This window comes from Diplotaxodon limnothrissa, linkage group LG13, assembly GCF_057381915.1.
Source record: "Diplotaxodon limnothrissa isolate DT_005_m linkage group LG13, D_limnothrissa_male_GT1.1, whole genome shotgun sequence".
Classification (NCBI taxonomy): Eukaryota; Metazoa; Chordata; class Actinopteri; order Cichliformes; family Cichlidae; genus Diplotaxodon; species Diplotaxodon limnothrissa.
This window is the reverse complement of record NC_140608.1, coordinates 18026930-18046653: the sequence shown is the minus strand read 5'-3', so window position 1 is coordinate 18046653 and position 19724 is coordinate 18026930. Positions and strand designations below refer to the sequence as shown.

At 41.4% G+C, this 19724-nt stretch overlaps 2 protein-coding genes across 2 annotated transcripts; one reads left to right on the top strand and one right to left on the bottom strand.

Annotated features, from left to right (window-relative positions):
- Positions 1–8311, top strand: slc29a3 (solute carrier family 29 member 3). The gene is made up of 7 exons (XM_085369418.1): positions 1–58; positions 901–1052; positions 1137–1549; positions 2004–2086; positions 3553–3779; positions 6743–6905; positions 7244–8311. Exons 3-7 carry the CDS (start codon positions 1220–1222, stop codon positions 7848–7850), a joined length of 1410 nt encoding a protein of 469 aa, XP_085225544.1. The 5' UTR covers positions 1–58; positions 901–1052; positions 1137–1219; the 3' UTR covers positions 7851–8311.
- Positions 8312–8972: 661 nt separating this feature from the next.
- psap (prosaposin) lies at positions 8973–17187 on the bottom strand. The gene is made up of 14 exons (XM_085369417.1): positions 17064–17187; positions 14200–14333; positions 13941–14015; positions 13687–13812; positions 12800–13015; positions 12256–12399; positions 12112–12168; positions 11138–11305; positions 10904–10996; positions 10601–10784; positions 10254–10417; positions 10086–10166; positions 9739–9846; positions 8973–9593 (listed from the first exon to the last, which is right to left on the bottom strand). Exons 1-14 carry the CDS (start codon positions 17095–17097, stop codon positions 9558–9560), a joined length of 1620 nt encoding a protein of 539 aa, XP_085225543.1. The 5' UTR covers positions 17098–17187; the 3' UTR covers positions 8973–9557.
- Between the last annotated feature and the right edge of the window lie 2537 nt (positions 17188–19724).

Below are 19724 nucleotides of genomic sequence, written 5' to 3'. Positions count from 1 at the left end.
CGGTCCATTAAGCGCCAAGGAAAGGCAGAAGCAACAGCGAAGGAGTCCACAGAGAAAGGTACATTTAAAAATATTTTTACTTGAGCTACAGTTTGTATGGGTCGAGAAGGTTGCTCACGTTTCTTTTTGCACTTAGCTAGCATCTATTGTTAGGTCACGTGTAGGTGTTAACGAATAAAAGACAGCTTTTCGCCATTAACGACCCTTAAAATGAAGAGTGCCAACAAACGAGCTGAATAATTTTACAATGAACACCGGGAGTCGCAAAAACTGCTGCTAGCAGGATACTTTGTTAAAAGAAGCGGCTCTTTAGTCTGTTTTTACTTACTGTTGCTTTTTCGTGGGTAAGCATCACGTGAATATTTGTTCCTCATCAGCACATCACGATTTTAAGATGCAAAGTCAGCTGTGTGCTTCACGTCAGTCGCCTTTAATGACCCGCTTTTTGACGTGATAAAGCCGTGCTAGTTTGAACCTGCTTTGTTTCGTTTGTCTGTTCCTGCCTGCGGTGTTCAAACACTTCAGGCAGCTTCTGTTCTGGTCTCATGAGCGGTCCTGCTTGCATCACTTGCCGCTTATTTTTAGCGTCTTTCATGTGATACTTTACTTTTAAAAAAGAGTAGAGACGCTTTATAAAATTGCCGAAAGCCAGTATTATGGTTCAACAAGAACATGCCCTAATATGATAATTGACATAAATGCTGACTTTTCCTTCTGATGGAGCATTTAGTTGTGGGTTCAAATCCGTAGTTGCAGTGGCCCATTAAGAAATGGCATTGGTCTCCTTTGACAGTCCACAGCAGGTCACGATTGTCTATTTACTGTGAATGTTTACTGACCATACTGTGGTGACAAACACAGGATACTTATATTTTTTTTTATTTCTTACATGTTATAAAGAAACAGATGTGGAAGATGCAAGACTGAATGAAATTGATCATGTCAGGTGGCTGATTCACCGGAATTTCTGTCAGCGTCAGTGACCTCTCCAGACTATGGGCTCCGAGCAAACGTGGTTGACTTTTCCCATCTGTGGACAAGTTCTAAGAAAAGTAAGCGTTATAATAACAATATAATGTCAGTTCCTCAGTGAATTTGTTTTGTTCTCATATTTTTCTTCTTCTCCTCCTCCACAGCTTTCTGTTTAAAACTTCCTGCATTGGTGCTCTTCACTTTTGCAACCTTCGCTTTGTGAGTGTCCGGCACGCAGTCTGTGGAAATGGACGGTACAGGGCCTGTGCACCCCAGTCTTAACTCATCATATCTTCCTAATGCACTTGGTAACCATGATGAATCTGATGAGGAAGACGAAGAGAGCGAAGACCATAGCCTCTCTGCGTCTCTTCTCCCCCAAAATTCCCCACCACCTTTGGCTGTGCGCTATAGTCCAGAGGACTCGTACTATTTGGTGTACATCATTTTCTTTCTGATGGGCATTGGATCCCTGCTGCCTTGGAACTTCTTCATAACAGCTAAACACTACTGGCTCTATAAACTTAGCAACGACACTCATCACAGCGGCAACGAGGAGCAGCATTCGGACCTCAGTGTGAGTGCTTAACAAAGCGTGATATGCATGTTTTTCACAGGAAGAAACACATCTGGGCAATTCTGCATGCTTGTGACATGAAGCTGTTGCAACCCCGTCTGAGATCATATGACTTGCTGTCTTTTTGCATCTGATTGAATACCATTGCAGCCTGCTCCCAGGCATTGTGGAATTTGTTCATTTGTTCTCACTCATGGTGACACTTGTATGCATTAATGTGTAAGAAAAACATAAAGCAAACTTCCATTAAGTCTTGATTAATTTTTGATTTTGCAAGATAAACACTTGCTTATACTTGGAGGAAATGGCTATTACAGATTTATTTATTCGTTTCACCCTCCCCTTTCACTTCCTTTTTCTTTTGTGTGTCAGATGCCACATGCATCCATAACTCTCTGCTTTTATTCAAGTGAATACTGATTAAAAATGTTTTCTTTTATCTCTCTGTTCACAGGATTACTTTGAAAGTTATCTGTCCATAGCCTCCACTGTGCCCTCTGTGTTGTGTCTGATCCTCAACTACGTTTTTGTTAACAGGTTAGCTCCCCACACACACACACACACACACAGGTCAGTCCTCTCTGAGAGTTTTCTGTCTTTCACAGTTCAGCCTTGCTGTTCGGTTACTGGATGATTGGACGGTACAATGTCACATTTGTCCTGTCTAGGTTCTTAAAGGACAGGGCAGCGGTGATCTAATTTATGTTGGAACATTTGATCTAGTGTGTCTCTTCACCCTCTCTCTGGATTTTTGTTCAGCTGTGTTTATTATTGGGGTGGATAATTAAAGGCTAGCTGTGTCACATTAGGCCAGACTGCGTGTGTGCGTAATAGTTTATCACATGTTTAAACAACACAACAAAAGGAAAAAAAGAGAAAAAAGTAAATCCATTGTGAATGGTCAAATGAGGATACATGTGACTTTTGCATCACTTTCAGCCTCTACACACATTTCTCAGGGAGATGGGTCACTTGACCAGAGGGTTTTACCATGGTAGCCTTGTGGATGGGTTCTGATGAATGGGGCCTTTTTGAGAGAACCTCAAATTTGGGGTGAAATCTGGTCAAGTGAAGTTGCCTTTCTCCCTTGTTGTCTTTGTTGTTTACTTCCAACTCTGATGGTTTCTCCTGCTCATGAACTTGAAAACAGTTACAGTGCTGTGGAAAAGCATTTTTCCCTTCCTGATTTCTTGGGGGTTTTTGGTAGGTTTTTTTTGTTTTGTTTTTTTTTGTTTTTTTTGGCATATTCATCACATTTACATGTTTCAGATCATCAATATTAGTTTTTACATTCTCATTTCATTTCAACCCCTACACAGTTTCTCAGGGCGATGCATCTCTTGACCAAGGAGGAAACCACTGCTGGCCAAAAACAACACGAAGGCCCGTCTCACATTTTGCCAAAAAACATCTTGAAATCTTTTGTGAACTAACTAGACAAAAGTTGAACTTTTTGGAAGGTTTCAGTCCCGCTACATCTGACATTAAACTAACACAGCATTTCATGAAAATAACAACATATCAACAGTCAAACAGTGTAGTGTGATGGTCTCTGGTTGCTTTAGGACCTGGACAGTTTGTTGTAATTGTTGAGACCATGAATTTTTCTCTCCACCTGTAACTGGAAAATGTCCGGTAACTAGTTCAGTCCTGAAGCTCAGGCTCACTTGAGTTATGTAGCAGGACATTGATCCGAAGCACACTAGCAATTAAGTTTGTTTTTTTTGTTTATGTTATTTTCCTTTAATTAATATAATAATCATTTACAAACTGTATTATGGATCTTCTTTGATTATCTTTGGACTAATATTAAAATTTTGTTGATCTGAAACATATAAGTGTCATATATGCCCCAAAGAGCTAAAAGATTGGGCTGTTAGAGCGCTGTATGAAGGAAAATGTAAAAGCTGATTTGACATCCATGTTTATTTTTGTAAACCCAATTATGTTAACAGAGCTCAAAGATCTTTCTGCCTAATCCCAGTATGTGTTTGTGTGCATAGGGTGTCTTCAAGAATCCGAATCCTATCATCGCTGTTTGTGATCCTGTTTGTGTTCGCGGTGACCACAGCGCTGGTGAAGGTGGACACGTCAAACTACAGGATGGGATTCTTAGTCGTCACTCTGGTCAGTGTGGCCGTAGTCAGCGGAGCCTCCAACATCTTCTATGGTAGCATTTTCGGGATCAGTGGCCACTTTCCCATGAGGATCTCTCAGGCCCTCATATCAGGTAGAGATCTTATTCAAGTCAAGTTAGAGATGTCTTTTGTTGACACTGGTGTCTTTTATTAAAGTGCATGCTCACAAATATTTTCTCATGTTTTCAAATCCTGATTATGTGCTGCTTCATGAAGATGATTTCACTGTATGTAGTAACTTCTTACGTCACATTGTACGAGTATAGTTTCAGTTTTCAGTTTTATTTGTCATATGCAAGTTAGCACAGGGTCAACACTGCAATGAAATGTGTTTGACGAGCAGCAGTCACTCAGCAGCATGGTACAGTAGAAGAAAATATAATAAAATAAATAGAAAAATAGTAAAGAGCAAAATATTAGAGAGATGTGGTAAAAGAGGAAAGATGACTAAATATATATGTATCTATAAATATAAATTAATGTATACTAGTGATTAAATAAGAATCTTGAAAAGAAATATGATGGGAGGGCAGATGGGATATTGCACAGGAATGAGCAGCAGAAAATTACAGTATTGCACTTTTTAAATATAAATATCAATAACAATAAAGTGGCGTGACCAGTGCAGATTAAACAGAGTACTTGTGAAGCTGCAGGGTAGCTTCTGAGTGCGTCCTGTGGACTGTGTTGTGTGTGTTTAAGTGTTGTGGTTGAGATGTCGTATGGCTTGGTGGTAAAAAACTGTTTTTAAGTCTTGTAGTCCGAGCCGACAGACTCCTGTAACGTCTGCCAGATGGTAACAAGGAGAACAGCTGATGTGCTGGGTGGCTGTGGTCCTTGATGATGTTGTGTGCTTGACGGAGGCATCGCTGGAGATAAATGTCCTGAATGGCAGGAAGCCTCGTGCCAGTGATGTGCTCTGCTGCCTTCACCACCCTCTGTAGTGATTTACGGCTGCTGGCAGAGCAGCTTCCGTACCAAACTGTGATGCAGCTCGTCAGCAAGCTCTTGATTGCACACCTGTAGAAATTTGAGGTGATTCATGCCAAACTTCCTCAGCCTCCTCAGGAAGTAAAGCCGCTGGCGAGCTTTCCTGACAGCAGTGTCTGTGTGAAGGGTCCAGGAGAAGTCCTCGGTGATGTTGACTCCAAGGAATTTGAAGCTGCTGACCCTTTCGACCTTGACACCGTTGATGTGGATGGGCTGGTGTTACCTGACTGGCCGTTTCCGGTAGTCCACTATCATTTATCTAGTTTTGCTGATGTTGAGAGTCAGGTTATTTTCCAGACACCTCCTCTCTATAGGCCGTCTCGTCGTTGTCTGTGATGAGGCCTACGATGGTTGTGTCATCCGCAAACTTGATGATGATGTTGGACTCGTGTTTAGCAACACAGCCGTGTGTGAACAGGGAATATAGGAGGGGGCTAAGCACACAACCCTGTGGCGTACCTGTGTTCAGGATGAGTGATGAGGAGGTGTGCTTACCAACTCTCACCACCTGGGGCCTGTTTGTGAGGAAGTTTAGAATCCATCTGCAGGTTGGTGTTCCCAGCCCAAGGTCGACGAGCTTCGTGGCAAGTTTTGAGGGGATGATGGTGTTAAATGCCAAGCTGTAGTCAATGAAGAGCATCCTTGCATATGTATTCCCTTTTTCCAGGTGAGTGAGGGTGGTGTGCGTTGCCAGGGCGATGGCATCCTCTGTGGCTCTGTTTGTCCAATAGGCAAACTGAAGAGGGTCCAGTGTGTCAGGGAGGGAGGAGCAGATGTGACCTTTGACCAGCCGCTCCAGGCACTTCATGATGACGAATGTCAGTGCAACAGGACGGTAGTCATTCAGACAGGAGACCACTGATTTTTTGGGAACGGGAATGATGGTGGATGCTTTGAGGGACGTGGGGACCACTGACTGCCTCAGGGAGAGGTTGAAGATGTTGGTGAACACCTCTGCCAGCTCGTCTGCACACACTCTGAGTAGCCGGCCTGGGATGCTGTCCAGTCCTGGAGCTTTGTGAGGATTGACCTTTTTAAAGGTCCATCTCACAGCTTCTGTTTTCAGAGTTAAAGTTGCTGCCTCACTGTCCTCCTGAGGGTAGAGGATCTGCTCTCTGTTGTCTGCGTCGAAACAAGCATAGAAGTTGTTAAGCTCGTCTGCGAGAGATGCAGTGGGCTGAACACTGCCTGTGTTGTCCTTCTTGTAGTCAGTGATGCAGCGCAGTCCATTCCACAGTCGCCTGGTGTCAAAGCTGTGGTAGCTGGACTCCATTTTTGTTCCTGTAGTCCTTTCTGGCCTTTTTTATGGACTTTCGGAGGTCGTACATGGCTGCTTTATATGCATCAGCATCCCCGGAGTTAAAGGCAGAGGTCTGCACTTTTAGCTTGGCGCGAACGTCTTTATTTACCCAGGGTTTCTGATTTGGATATATGCAGACAGTGGTTTTTGTGATGGTATCATCCATGCACTTTCCAATATATCCAATGACCGAGTCTGTGAGTTCATTGATGTTGCCATCAGCTGCATCCACAAATATCTGCCAGTCAGTTGTCTCAAAGCAGTCCTGCAGGACCTCCTCAGCCTCACTGTCCCATTTGTAAATAACCCTGGAAGCTGTTTTTTCCTGTTTCAGTCTTTGTCTGTATGCAGGCAGCAGCAGAATGGAACAATGGTCTGCCTTACCAAAAGCTGGGCGGGGAAGGGGTTTGTAGCACTCTTTGAATGGAGTGTAACAATGGTCCAATGTTTGATCACCTCTTGTGGGGAAGGAGATGTGCTGATAGTATTTGGGGAGAACCTTCTTCATGTTGGCTCTGTTGAAGTCTCCCAGAACCCTTATAGTAAAGATGGCCCCAATTTTTGAGTCCCTTTTTATTATATAACACACTGAATTAAGAATTTGGGATGCTGGATCACTGCCTCTCTTTCTCATTTCCTTTCAGCCTGCTTTCTAATAAAGCTTATAACATTTAAAAAGAAAACAAACAATCAATTTAAAGAGGCAACAATGCAAGACTTTTATCTACTGCACAATACTTAAACCAAGCTCCTTTTCTGCTTCAGGTCAGGCTATGGGAGGTACACTGAGTGCTTTAGCCTCAATAGCGGACCTAGCCATAGCTAAAGATGTGACAAACAGCGCTCTGGTCTATTTCCTCACGGCGGATGTCTTCATTCTGCTTTGCATCATCACATATTTGCTGTTGCCCAGGCTGGCATATTCAAGGTCAGTAGTTCTGGTTTCCATGTGGTTAAATACACCACCAACCACATCTGTATTTTGAATGTACAAATGTGCTCTTGTGTAGTTTATATCATTATTTGTGATTTCACCTGAACCAGTGTTCGTGTCATACACAGGGTGGGTTTAAAAACCCCTCAAAACCATTATAATAAATTAAGATCTGGAATGGGTTCTAAATTAACCTGTGCCAGTCATTTTCTGCATATTGTATATTTAGTTAATGCATTAAATGCATGTGAAATAAATGTATTTAATGATGAAGCAACTATAAATCAATAATAATAATGAACCTGTTCCAATTCACCATTTTTATTCTTTAGACACTACATGGCATGCAGTAGTCCAGGTGGGATGAGCGAGGATGAAGGTGCTGGAAACAAAACCCCACCTTTGCGACCCATCCTTAAGAAGATTTGGCTGCTCGGACTGAGTGTCTTCTATGTCTTTTCTGTCTCCATCATGGTATTCCCTGCTGTATCCTCAGGAATACAGTCTGTTAACAAGGATAGTGGCAGCCCCTGGACAACCACTTACTTTGTGCCTCTTAGCTGTTTCCTCCTGTACAACGTAGCAGATTTATGTGGCAGGATGGCCACAGCCTGGCTGCAGGTCCCTGGTCCCACAAGTAAAGTCCTGCCTGTGCTGGTGCTGTGTCGCTCCGTTATGGTACCACTCCTCATGCTCTGTAACTACCAGCCAAGGGATCACCTCCTTACAGTAGTGTTCAATCATGATGCGTATCCGGTGGTCTTTAACTGCCTGCTGGGTCTCTCTAATGGCTACTTAGGCACACTGCCAATGATCTACGGCCCAAAGGTGGTACATCGAGAGCTGGCAGAGGCCACAGGAGTGATCATGTCTTTCTTTCTCGCTCTGGGACTGGCTGTTGGATCTGCATTGTCTGTGCTCATCGTGCACTATATCTGATCAGGCTGGTACACAGTAACCTGGTCATGTTCAGGTGAATCAGAACTGCAGCATGCACCAGTAAAGTCAGGTATCTGCTCAGGGGGAGTTGCCAATAAGCTTTTCACTTGACCAACATGCCTTAATTTCTTTATACCTCGCATTAATATGTTTACATTTATGAAGTGATTTGTAATCACTGCTGTCTGTAAGAAACAGATTTTAAAATTTTTAAAAATCAGATGACAATTTTGGAGTACTCGGTAAATTGTAAAAATGATATTTACTTTTTTTTTTTTTTTTTTAAATAAGGCTTTGGGTGAAAATACTTGGTTAAAGGATTTCGAACATGTGGCTTGATCCTGTCTACCTGCTATGAACCTCGACACATCTTGATGAACAGTTTAAAAAAACAAATCTACATGCTGTGGTTTGCCTTACTTCTCAATGCGTTTTGCTGTACTACATTACTACTGGCTGTATTGATGGACAACAAATAAAACTCTGGAAGAGGTTTTGTGTGAGGATCATTAGTTTTTAATACAAGTACACCATTGTCTTGTCAGAGACAGTTCCATACTTTCCTCGCAGCTTCTTTAATCTGAGTCTCTAGCATTTTCTTCAGGTTGCAGCAGACAGCACACAAAGCTTTAGAGCAGAGCTGATCAAGTGCAGCAGCAAAGAATAGGCCCAGCAAAGACTCAAACACCCACTGGATGGTGTGTATATTGGACTTTATTTGTATTGCTATGACGTTTTACACATTTTCCTAATAATAAATACTATTTTTTATCATGTAGAAAAACAGACTGAAATTGGACTCTTAAAGATATCTCAGCAATTAAATGTGTGAGCATCTTTTTACAGGTTCAGTCCACACAACACCATCTAATAATCAGAAGGTTGGTGTTTTCATCCGTAGCTGCTCCAGTCTGCATGCCAAATTTCCTTGGGCAAGATACTAAATGTCACTTTGATGGGTGGATCCACTGGAGTGTGAACATTAGAAAGCATTAAAAGTAAAGGACTTGTATAAATGAGGAATGCTGTGTGAAGATTTGGGTGCTAAGGCTGAGTAGAAAAGCGCTATACAAGAACCAGTCCTTTCACCATAGTAAGTTTGAGGGAAATTCCAGTCACAATACAAGGAAAAAACCAAACAATAGATTGGGAATCGCTTTATTTGTTAAAAAGTTTGCACTGTAACAATTACCTCAGCGTTTCAAGCAGACATTTAATTCTGAGAAGTTTAGTGCATTAGAAGCACACAGATTTACAAACAGTTAAAGAGTGAACTCAAATTACACTCTGATTAACCTCCAGTGTTAGCTCATAAAAACAAATCTCTACAAAATATGTTTCAGAGAAATTTATTACTGCAGATTTACAGATCAACTAATGAACTGAATCATTTGTATTTGCAAAGAGTACTACCATAGAGAAGAAAGCAAATGTGAAAATTGTGTTCTTATTTTCACCTCTCCCAGTAAAAGAAAAACCAAGTGCAACTCAAACGATGCCAATTTTGAAAAGCAGACAGTGAAGCAATTGTGTGCCACTATAATCCAATACTTTGTTGGAGGGGGAAAAGAAGAAAACACTAGTCCCTTTCCACCATAACATCATTTAAAATATCAAAGTTAATTTAAACACAAAAATGAACAGTGGGATGCAGCACTAGAGTATTTCTGTTTAATTCCCTACAGGTCAGTTTGTATGGGTCGTCCTCTATACCCACACATGGCGTTGGCAATGAGCCACGGCCTGAAAGACAAAAACAAGTGGTTGTAGAGACGTATTAGAGTAAGGTTGAGCTTAAACAGTTTACAATCAGTTCCAGTGGCATTTTGACACCAAATGGTTAATAAGATACCCAAAAATATGTTCAATCAAATTTCAAACTACTCACATTGCACTGTTGTGCGGTCTCCATGTTCTTGCACCAGAATGAAGGTCCCCAGCTGCACCGCTCTGTCCCCAGCAGTCTGTGTGCAGCACCAGGGCAAGCTCCCAATTTCTAGAACACACGCAAAAAAAACCTCAGACGTTAAAAACTAAGCTGCAGGTATGCAGTTTAAGCCATAACAATCTCATTTACTGCTAATGACCAAAAATGTATACATTTCAGCATTCGATGTAAGCTGTATGGTTTTTGGAGTTAAAAACATTCCTATTTCAGCATTTAATCATTTAAAGTCCAGTGAAACATACTACCAGTTAACTTTATTATCATTTTGAAATAAGTAATCCTTTTACCATGCACACAAAGTCTGGGTCAAGCATCTCGAGCAGCAGCTGGACAAGAATTGGCTCATACTGTTGGACCAACTGGTCACACTGTTGACAAACCACAGTTAAAATGTAAGGGTGTCACATGAGGACAGGTAAAAGAGTTCCACAAGATTAATTAGCACATCTACTCACCTCAGTCTTGTAAGAGTCAGGCAGAAAGTTGCATACTTTTCTCACAGCTTCCTCAATCTCAGCCTCTGTTGCATTCTTCTCCAGGATGCCGTCGATGTAACTGACTGCAGCTTTACACACCTCACAGTAGCCTCCGACCTTAAAGCGGGGCTTGTCAAGTGCAACTGTGAAACAGTTTTAGGAGTGATTATCCATCCATGTATTTAAATGCTTAAATGTTTAGCCCTGCAACAGCCTGGCAATCTGTCCAGCGATGCCTCTTGCCTTAGGGTAGCTAGGATAGGCTCCAGCTAGCTAAAGCACAATGTACATCTGCATAGAGCGTGCTCTGAAGACTAAGAACTTACCAACATATGCACGTCCTTGACCATTGCAAAGTCCCAGCACTGTGCAGACAGTTTTGGGATCAGCCTCCTGCACAAGCAGATCAATGATAGCCTGACCATATGTCTCAATCAGATCCTTGCACTGGGAACTCAAAGAGGAGGGCAGGATTGAGCACACTTGCTCCACAGCGTGAATAATCTCCTCCTGCACAGGACAGACAGGTTAGTCGGTCAGCAGAGCAAACCACACCAGTATTATGTTGGCAGCAGTTTGTAGCTTATTTTTATGATCATACTGGACATATTAAGTGTTACACAGCCCACCTCTGTAGAATGTTGCTGCACCATGCTCTCCAACTGTTTCATCACATACTCGCAGATGGTACAGGTTGGGGAATCACGGACACGGACCATGGGCTGGACACAGGGTATGGCTCATTAGCATGTGCAATATACTGCTATACGACCAGTCTTTAATTATCTTTTTTTTTTTAAATAAAATAAATATCAAATACAAAAATCACGATTAACCACTGTACACTATCCAACATACTATACCTTGCCAGACGTTTCTGCAGCAGAGTCTACCTTAGTGGCAGGGAAAAGCTTGGCGGCAGGGAAAACCTTGGCGGCGGGCACAGTCTTAGCGGCCTGAAGTGTCATCATGGGAATGGATTTCTTCGTTCCAGCACAAAAGCCAGCAAAGGCACAGATTTCTCTGGGTTGCTGAGGAAGGAAGCAACAAAATTACTCAGGATTAAAAGCCAAAGTTTTTGTTTTGGTAAGTAATTTAAAGTAAAGTTTCATGCTTATAGCATAAAAATTCCACATTGCCACCCATGCAATATGCAGGAGTTTTTATGCACATACACCTACTACATCTTTGTTTTACCAGCACACACACTGCAATACACACACACTCATGGTGACACAAACTGTCATTTCAGGTGCAGCATGAAGAACCAGGAAAGACCAGTGCACCTCATAGCTGACTTGATTCTTTAAACTAACATAACCTAGGCACATATCACAAGAACCAAGTAAAGTGCATGCTCTGACTGTGGCCCTACTCCATAGTGTTCAAACAGGCACCAAAGTGTCAGGTCATTAACCAAACAAGCCCAGTGTTCAAAAAAAAGTATAATTAGACCATCATTCGCACGTGTCTCAAGAGCTAAGGGTTAAAAGGCTACAGGCTGAACACAGAATGACCTACCTGTTCCTGGGGAGCAGCATACAAAACCCAGAGTAGGAGAAAACAGAGCAAAAAGACATGAATGGAGAGGAGAAAAGTAACAAAGGAACACAGGCGAAAACAAACAAAGTAAGAAGATAAAATTTGAAAGGAGAACAAGCAAACATGACCAAGTTTAAGTCAGCAGGCCAGGTGGTGCTGTTCTACAAAAATGTATTGCTGCATTTGCTTCTAAGCTTAAGTACTACAATGAAATAACTATTAAAGCCACATTGTAGCTTCAAAAAAGTCAAACAGAAGGTTAAAGCACATCATCAAAAGGAACCAGAAGACTCACCATAGACATGAGCTGCTGAACAACCAGGGTTCCATACTGGCTAACATATTGCTTACACTGCAAAGACAGAAGTATAGGTATTAGAAAAGCTTTGTTTTTCTCCCTCCTGGGTGTGGTGAAGAAACCCACACATGGGATATTTACCTGGTCAGCCAAGCCTGGCCCCAGCATATCACACTGCTTCTCAATATTCTCAATGAGAGAGTCGATAAATGAAGAATTGGCTTTGGCCTCTGCCTGAGCATCAGTCAGCAGTTTGATGCAGTCCTCGCACACCGTATCACTTTCCTACAAAGAAGACAGGCAAGTTTCAGTGCCAAATAAAGAGTACACTTAACAGCAGGTAAATGGCCTGCATTTGTATAGCGCTTTTCTAGTCCATAGGACCCCAAAGCGCTTTACACTACATTCAGTCATTCACCCATTCACACACTGGCGATGGCAAGCTACATTGTAGCCACAGCTGCCCTGGGGCGCACTGACAGAGGCGAGGCTGCCGGACACTGGCGCCACCAGGCCCTCTGACCACCACCAGTAGGCAAACATGGGGTTAGTATCTTGCCCAAGGATATTTGACATGCAGCCAGGATGCAGCCTGGGATCGAACCACCGACCTTATGATTAGTGGCTGACCTGCTCTGCCACCTGAGCTACAGCCACCCTGTTGTTGAGGACATTTCAAGCTTACCTGCTTTGGAGACTCTTGTTTGGAAGCCTCCTCTTTGTGGTTCTCCAGAGGATAAAGGAGCCCGGGCACATTGAAGAGGAAGGGAGACACTTGCTGGGAAAGGTCAACTTGAGGTATTTCATTGGACAAGAGCTGCTGCTGGGCCTGAACCTTAGCCAGGGCTGCCTGCTGTGACTGACAGAGTCCCATGGCTGCGCACACCACGCCAGGATCATCCTAATAAACACAACTTCATATTACTTTCAATACCTTCCCCATTTTAAACTCCCTTTGACCAAAACACTTTGCTTCCACACACATTAGCCTAAAGAGAAGTGAAATCCTTTAATTCGACTGTGCTTAAAAAAAAAAAAAAAAAAAAAAAAAAAAAAAAAAGCCTGCATTTCCTGTGCGAACAAACTGGTTTAGTAAATACTAAATGGATTCTCCTTTCTCTCCCCCCCCCCCCCCAAGAATGCTGTAGCAGGTGTGCGTTAAGACAACTATACTAAATGCTCCTAGTCATGGGTTTAGTATTGCACAATGACTACTCTGTTCCCATTTTGAGTTAAAACTCATTTCCCCATCAATAGCCCTTTTTAAGCTGGGTGCACTCTGGTCACACAACCACTTGTGTTTCCCTTTAGAAAGAAAGAACTAACAGATGGGGTATTTACTTACAGTCCTAATAAGAGCAGAATGATAAATGCACAGACAAAGCAAACGATGTTTAAAAGAATCTATGGGTTATATTTGAAAGCATTCAATATGGTTCAAAATGTAAACCTTATGACAGTATAACTCTAAGGCAAACTCAATAATGAATTTTTTTTGTCCAAATGCTAAAAGCCCGGATGGCCGCCTATATTTAAAGTGAAAGCTTGCACAAACAGATTCAAGAAGCTCACCAGTTCTCCCTCGATGATTCCCATGAGAATGGGGAAGTAGTCATCCACCCTCTCTTTGCACTCTTTACTCAAATCTTGATCAGGGATGAGTTGGCAGGCCTTCTCCAGGTACCCTAGGACCTCAGCCTGCAGTCACAGAAATATGCAAATACCAATGTTTAAATCTTAGTGTGGTTGCAGGAAACTCTTATTTAAAAAACAAAACAAAAAAAACAACAAAAAAAACCCCCAAGTTGTGGATCTTTTGGCCTTACCTCAGTGGCATTCTCCTTCAGTACTTGCCCAACCACAGTCAGAACCTCTTTACACAGCTCACATGGCACAGATTTCTGAAACCAGAGTATTGAGTGTGTAAATAAAAAGCTGCTAAAAATGTTTTAAGTAAACCAAAGATCCCAATACAAAAAAAATAAATTCATGTTTGCCTAACTACACATTTCAATGTAGGAGAAAGCAGAACAGAACAGTTTGCCATTTGGGGAATTAAAAAATATATATACACAGGTCACTCACCATCTGGGGTTTGTTCCACACATTCTGCCGGCAGTGAGTCACAGCTCCACACAGAGATGCAGTTTTCACATTGTTACACCAGTAGGGGGGGCCACGAGCACACTGCTCAGTGCCCAGCAGAGGAGTTGCCACCGCTGTGAAGAGGACAACGAGTCATGCTTTGACAGACAATTTATACTTTTGTGTTAAATCATCACCTCAAACCAAGGAATACTGATGATAGTAGCAACATGAGTGCTCACGAATGTAAGCAAATTCCTGGACGGAGATAACTTTAGCTATCAGAATGGACGTGAGGGAATGTACAAAGAAGTGGAAGAACTTGAGGGACAAATATATTTGCCTCTGTGGTGAAAGGATAAAAATAGGACTACAATAAAGAGTGGGGACTCTGGGGCAAAAAAAAAAAGAAAAAAAAAAAGAAATATATTATAATATAAATATATATTTGGTGTCAGCCATGACACCAAATATAAGACTAGGACAACCTCTGACAGGCAACAGTGTCAGACACCACTTACATAGGTTACATCTTAAACCTTTACAGAGATTCACTGCAGAAATCTAAAGCAGCAGTTACAGAGAGATCAAAAAGCAATCTCATAACAAAATCATATTCCTCAGCAAGTTCACCACTGCTGTATATGACAGCAATGGAAACCGATACATTTGTTTTTCAGGGTTGTCATTTTCTTCTTTTATGTTATACTTCAACTATGTTTAAAGTTTTAAAATAGGCTAAACTAGCTCGATTAGACCAAAAATACAAAGTATGACTTTATCAAGCAGGACTTCATACCACAGAAAGGAAATTCAAGGCCAACTTCCTCAACTGAAAGTATGATTTCAATAAGACACTGCCCTGCAGGTTGAATTTTAAACAACTCTGTAAAGATGACTGACAAAAGGTCAGCTGTTAACCATGTCGGCTGAGTTCTAAGAGGTTTTTCAGAAAGTAGTGAGGGGTTTTTTGTTGTCGTTTTTTGTCGTGTGTTTCTATGTTTTGTCTGTGTTTCAGCACCCTTGTCTCTCCATACTAATAAAGCTCACTTAAAACCAAGATAATTTACAAATCACTGAGGATTGTGGGTTGCTAAGGTTTATGACCATTAATGGGGGGGGGGGGCTAAAACCCTATTAGCATGTCTATCTCTGGCATGACCACATCAGGGGAATTTAATTGCTCACTCGTGCATCACAATTGCAGAAGTAGGAATCGGGGGAGGTGGGTGAGGGGTTGTGTGTATAGCTCAATGCAAAAAAGAAGCCTTTACTGTTCTTCATGTTTGCTGAAGTGAAAAAGTGATGCAGGAAGGCATGTTTTGCATGCAGTGTTTCCTGTTTTGCCCATTAATGGTTTTGAAATGAAGATCCAAACTATTTGCATGTCACAAAACCTACATTTGAAAAATTGTGACAAACTAAAAGTAAGCTTACACTCACTGATTATTGGATTTCAAGGCCAGTGAGCAGACTTGAGTGATAACGGCCAAGAATGAGCAACGAAGGACAGGCTGAACCAGCAAACCTTCAATCACCAGCTACAGTGTATGCAGGGTCACATGCTTTTTATACAAAATGACAAGCTGTTCTGACGCAGACAACAATAGAAACTGCCTGTTCTGCATTTTATGGCAAGAAAAAGTTTTACAGTAAGTCAAATTCTGTGTGACCTAAAAGCCTACATTTGGGTTTCTATAAAGTCAAGAAAAGAAAGAAAGAAAGAAAACAACAGAAAAACACTTGAGGTGAGTAATCACGATCACATGACCCAGTAAAGCACAACAGGCTTTAAGCAGGATTCAGATTGGATTTTGCAATATCAGCATGTAACCTGTGGTATAAACCTGTTTAATGAGACAGGCTACACTGTTTTTGTGATCCAAACCACCAACTATCAGCAGAAAGTACACGACACATGTTAAACAATATGACTAAGCCCAAAACATGCGGGAGTAGGAATGCCAATGCAGGAATGTGGATGTAAAACACTGAAGTTAGTTTCACCCAGAAATTCAGGTGAAACTAAGCAGTAACTAAATCAAAGAAGTCTGTGTGTGAATAAAACAGCTCTGCCAATGGTCAGTAAGGAAACCAGGCTTCTGTCATGATAGTCCATAGTCCAAATGGCACATTTGGTTTCATTGCAGAAATAAACGGTTGGTATTGGTGACACAGTTTTATCACAATATAAGGATAAACCCATGAACACGACTCAAAGTGAAGCACAAGTATAGGTCCCGTTCCAAAATCCCCTAAAAGAAACAAAGACTGAAAAGAAAGTTTCAAATTCAACATTTCGGTGTGGGTGAAACGAAAGTGTTGCTTTAGTAGATCAAACGTAAACTTCCCCTTCAACATTACCAGTAGTCAACAAAGCACCAGATACTGTACATAGCCTGGGCTAAACAGGGGTCTACAACAGGTAACTGACTGATCGGTTTTCTATTGTAGTGTTCTACCATATTTATACACGTAAACGCTATTTTTAGGTAACTGATGTAGCAACGTTAGTTAGCTGAAATAGCTAGTTAGCATTAGCTGAAAAGCTTGAGTTAGCACAGCTAAGGCCAACGGTAAAACAATAAACTTCAAAGTCACGCGGTTAAAGATTCACTTGACATCGCTTTAAATATGTCTATAAAACTTGTAGAATATTATTTATATATTATATACTGAAAACAAAATCCCAGGTTACTTTATTAACAAATAAATAAAAAATAATTCCCGGTATACGCTTCCGCCTATTGATGTTAAAACGCACATAGTTACACAACCAAAATCTGTCGAAATCAGGTCACCTATAGTGTTAAAAAAAAAACGCGCACACACACACATTATTTGTCTACTTCTGTTAATACTACCTGAGGACACCAAAAGAAGAGTTAGGAGCAGCATGACTGCGCTGTTTTCCGAGCCCTGTGTTTGTGTTGGTTGTCGGGGAGGATTGACTGGAGAAGGGCGAGCACTGCAATGCAGAGCGCGAGGGTGTTGATGCCTTTATGGTTCACGGTCAGCTGATCGAAACATGTGACTCTCAGCCTACCGTCATAGTACCTCGAAACGCCGATTGGGGGGTTGTTTTGTTTTGTTGTTGTTTTTAATTCAAACACACTTGTGAGCAACCAGAACTTTTGACTAAACAGATTTTTAAGTAGTTGTAATATTTGTACAGATATCTAGGGGAAATGCATAGTTTCTACAGTGAGGGCTCCGTGGTGGGCCAAGAAAGTAGTCAACAATTTTTAGTTAATAAAGAATTTGAAGTTGAAAGTTAATCAAATAAATACATTTAGTTTTGATTGTTGAAATGTGGACAGAATATCGAGTAATCAAAATGTATGCATTTAAATTCTACATATAAATTCCCCTCTTACCCCTATGGGCGGGCCTATCGTTCAAGCTTTGGTCCTCTAGCAAAGGTCTGGGAGCTTGAGGGTCTTGCGCTCTTCTGGACGGAGATCTTGGATGTTGTTCCTGGAATCTGCTGGAGCCACTCGCCTAGCTTGCGTGTCACTGCACCGAGCACTCCGATGCTGTCATTAGGTAAAACTACATCTATCACTGTAGCCATCTTCTTCTGCTTGTCTAACACTACAATGTCTGGTTGGTTAGCCATCACCAGTTTGTATCTGGAAGTCCCACAGCATCTTGGCTTGGTCATTCTCAACCACCCTAGTGGGTGTGTCCCATCTTGACCTCAGCACTTCCACGCCATACTCGCCACAGATGTTCCTGTATACAATGGTTATGGTGTTCCATGTATGCCCAGCCTGCTAGCATCTTACAGTCTATAATTATGTGCTATTACTTTTTTGTTTATTATATTTATATTATACAGTTGGATGCAAAAGTTTGGGCAACCTTGTTAATAGTCATTATTTTGCTGTATAAATCGTTGGTTGTTACAATAAAAATGTCAGTTAAATATATCATATAGGAGACACACACAGTGATATCTTATTAGTGAAATGACGTTTATTGGATTTATAGAAAGTGTGCAATAATTGTTTAAACAAAATCAGGCAGGTGCATAAATTTGGGCACTGTTGTCATTTTATTGATTCCAAAACCTTTAGAACTAATCATTGGAACTCAAATTGGCTTGGTAAGCTCAGTGACCCCTGACCTAAATACACAGGTGAATCCAATAATGAGAACGAGTATTTAAGGAGGTCAATTTTAAGTTTCCCTCCTCTTTTAATTTTCTCTGAAGAGTAACAACATGGGGGTCTCAAAACAACTCTCAAATGACCTGAAGACAAAGCTTGTTCACCATCATGGTTCAGGGTAAGGATACAGAAAGCTGTCTCAGAGATTTAAGCTGTCTGTTTCAACAGTTTGGAACATATTGAGAAAATGGAAGACCACAGGCTCAGTTCAAGTTAAGGCTCGAAGTGGCAGACCAAGAAAAATCTCGGATAGACAGAAGCAACGAATGGTGAGAACAGTCAGTCAACCCACAGACCAGCACCAAAGACCTACAACAGCATCTTGCAGCAGATGGAGTCACTGTGCATCATTTAACGATTCGGCGTACTTTACACAAGAAGATTCTGTATGCTAGTGTGATGCAGAGGAAGCCTTTTCTCTGCCCACAGCACAAACAGAGCCGCTTGAGGTATGCTAAAGCAAATTTGAACAAGCCAGCTTCATTCTGGAATAAGGTGCTGTGGACTGATGAAAGTAAAATTGAGTTATTTGGGCATAACAAGGGGCGTTATGCATGGAGGAAAAAGAACTCAGCATTCAAAGTAAAACACCTGCTACCTACAGTAAAATACGGTGGTGGTTCCATCATGCTGTGGGGCTGTGTGGCCAGTGCAGAAACTGGGAATCTTGTCAAAGTTGAGAGACGCATGGATTCCACTCAGTATCAGCAGATTCTGGAGACCAATGTCCAGGAATCAGTGACAAAGCTGAAGCTGCGCCGGGGCTGGATCTTTCAACAAGACAACGACCCGAAACACTTCTCAAAATCTACTAAGGCATTCATGCAGAGGAACAAGTACAATGTTCTAGAATGGCCATTTCAGTCCCCAGACCTGAATATTATTGAAAATCTGTGGTGCGAGTTAAAAAGAGCTGTCCATGTTCGAAAGCCATCGGACCTGAATTAACTAGCAATGTTTTGTAAAGAGGAATGGTTCAAAATACCTTCTACCACAACCCAGACTCTCATTGGAACCTACAGGAAGCGTTTAGAGGTTGTAATTTCTGCAAAAGGCGAATCTACTAAATATTGATTTCATTTCTTTTTTTTGTGGTTCCCAAATTTATGTACCTGCCTGATTTTGTTTAAACAATTATTGCACACTCTCTGTAAGTCCAATAAACTTCATTTCACTTCTCAAATATCACTGTGTGTCTCTTATATGATATATTTAACTGACATTTTCTTTTATTGCAACAACCAACGATTTATACAGGAAAATAATGACCATTAAGAAGGTTGCCCAAACTTTTGCATCCACTGTATATACATAACGACATCAGTTAAGTTGGCTGGCTCTTTTGTTAGTAAC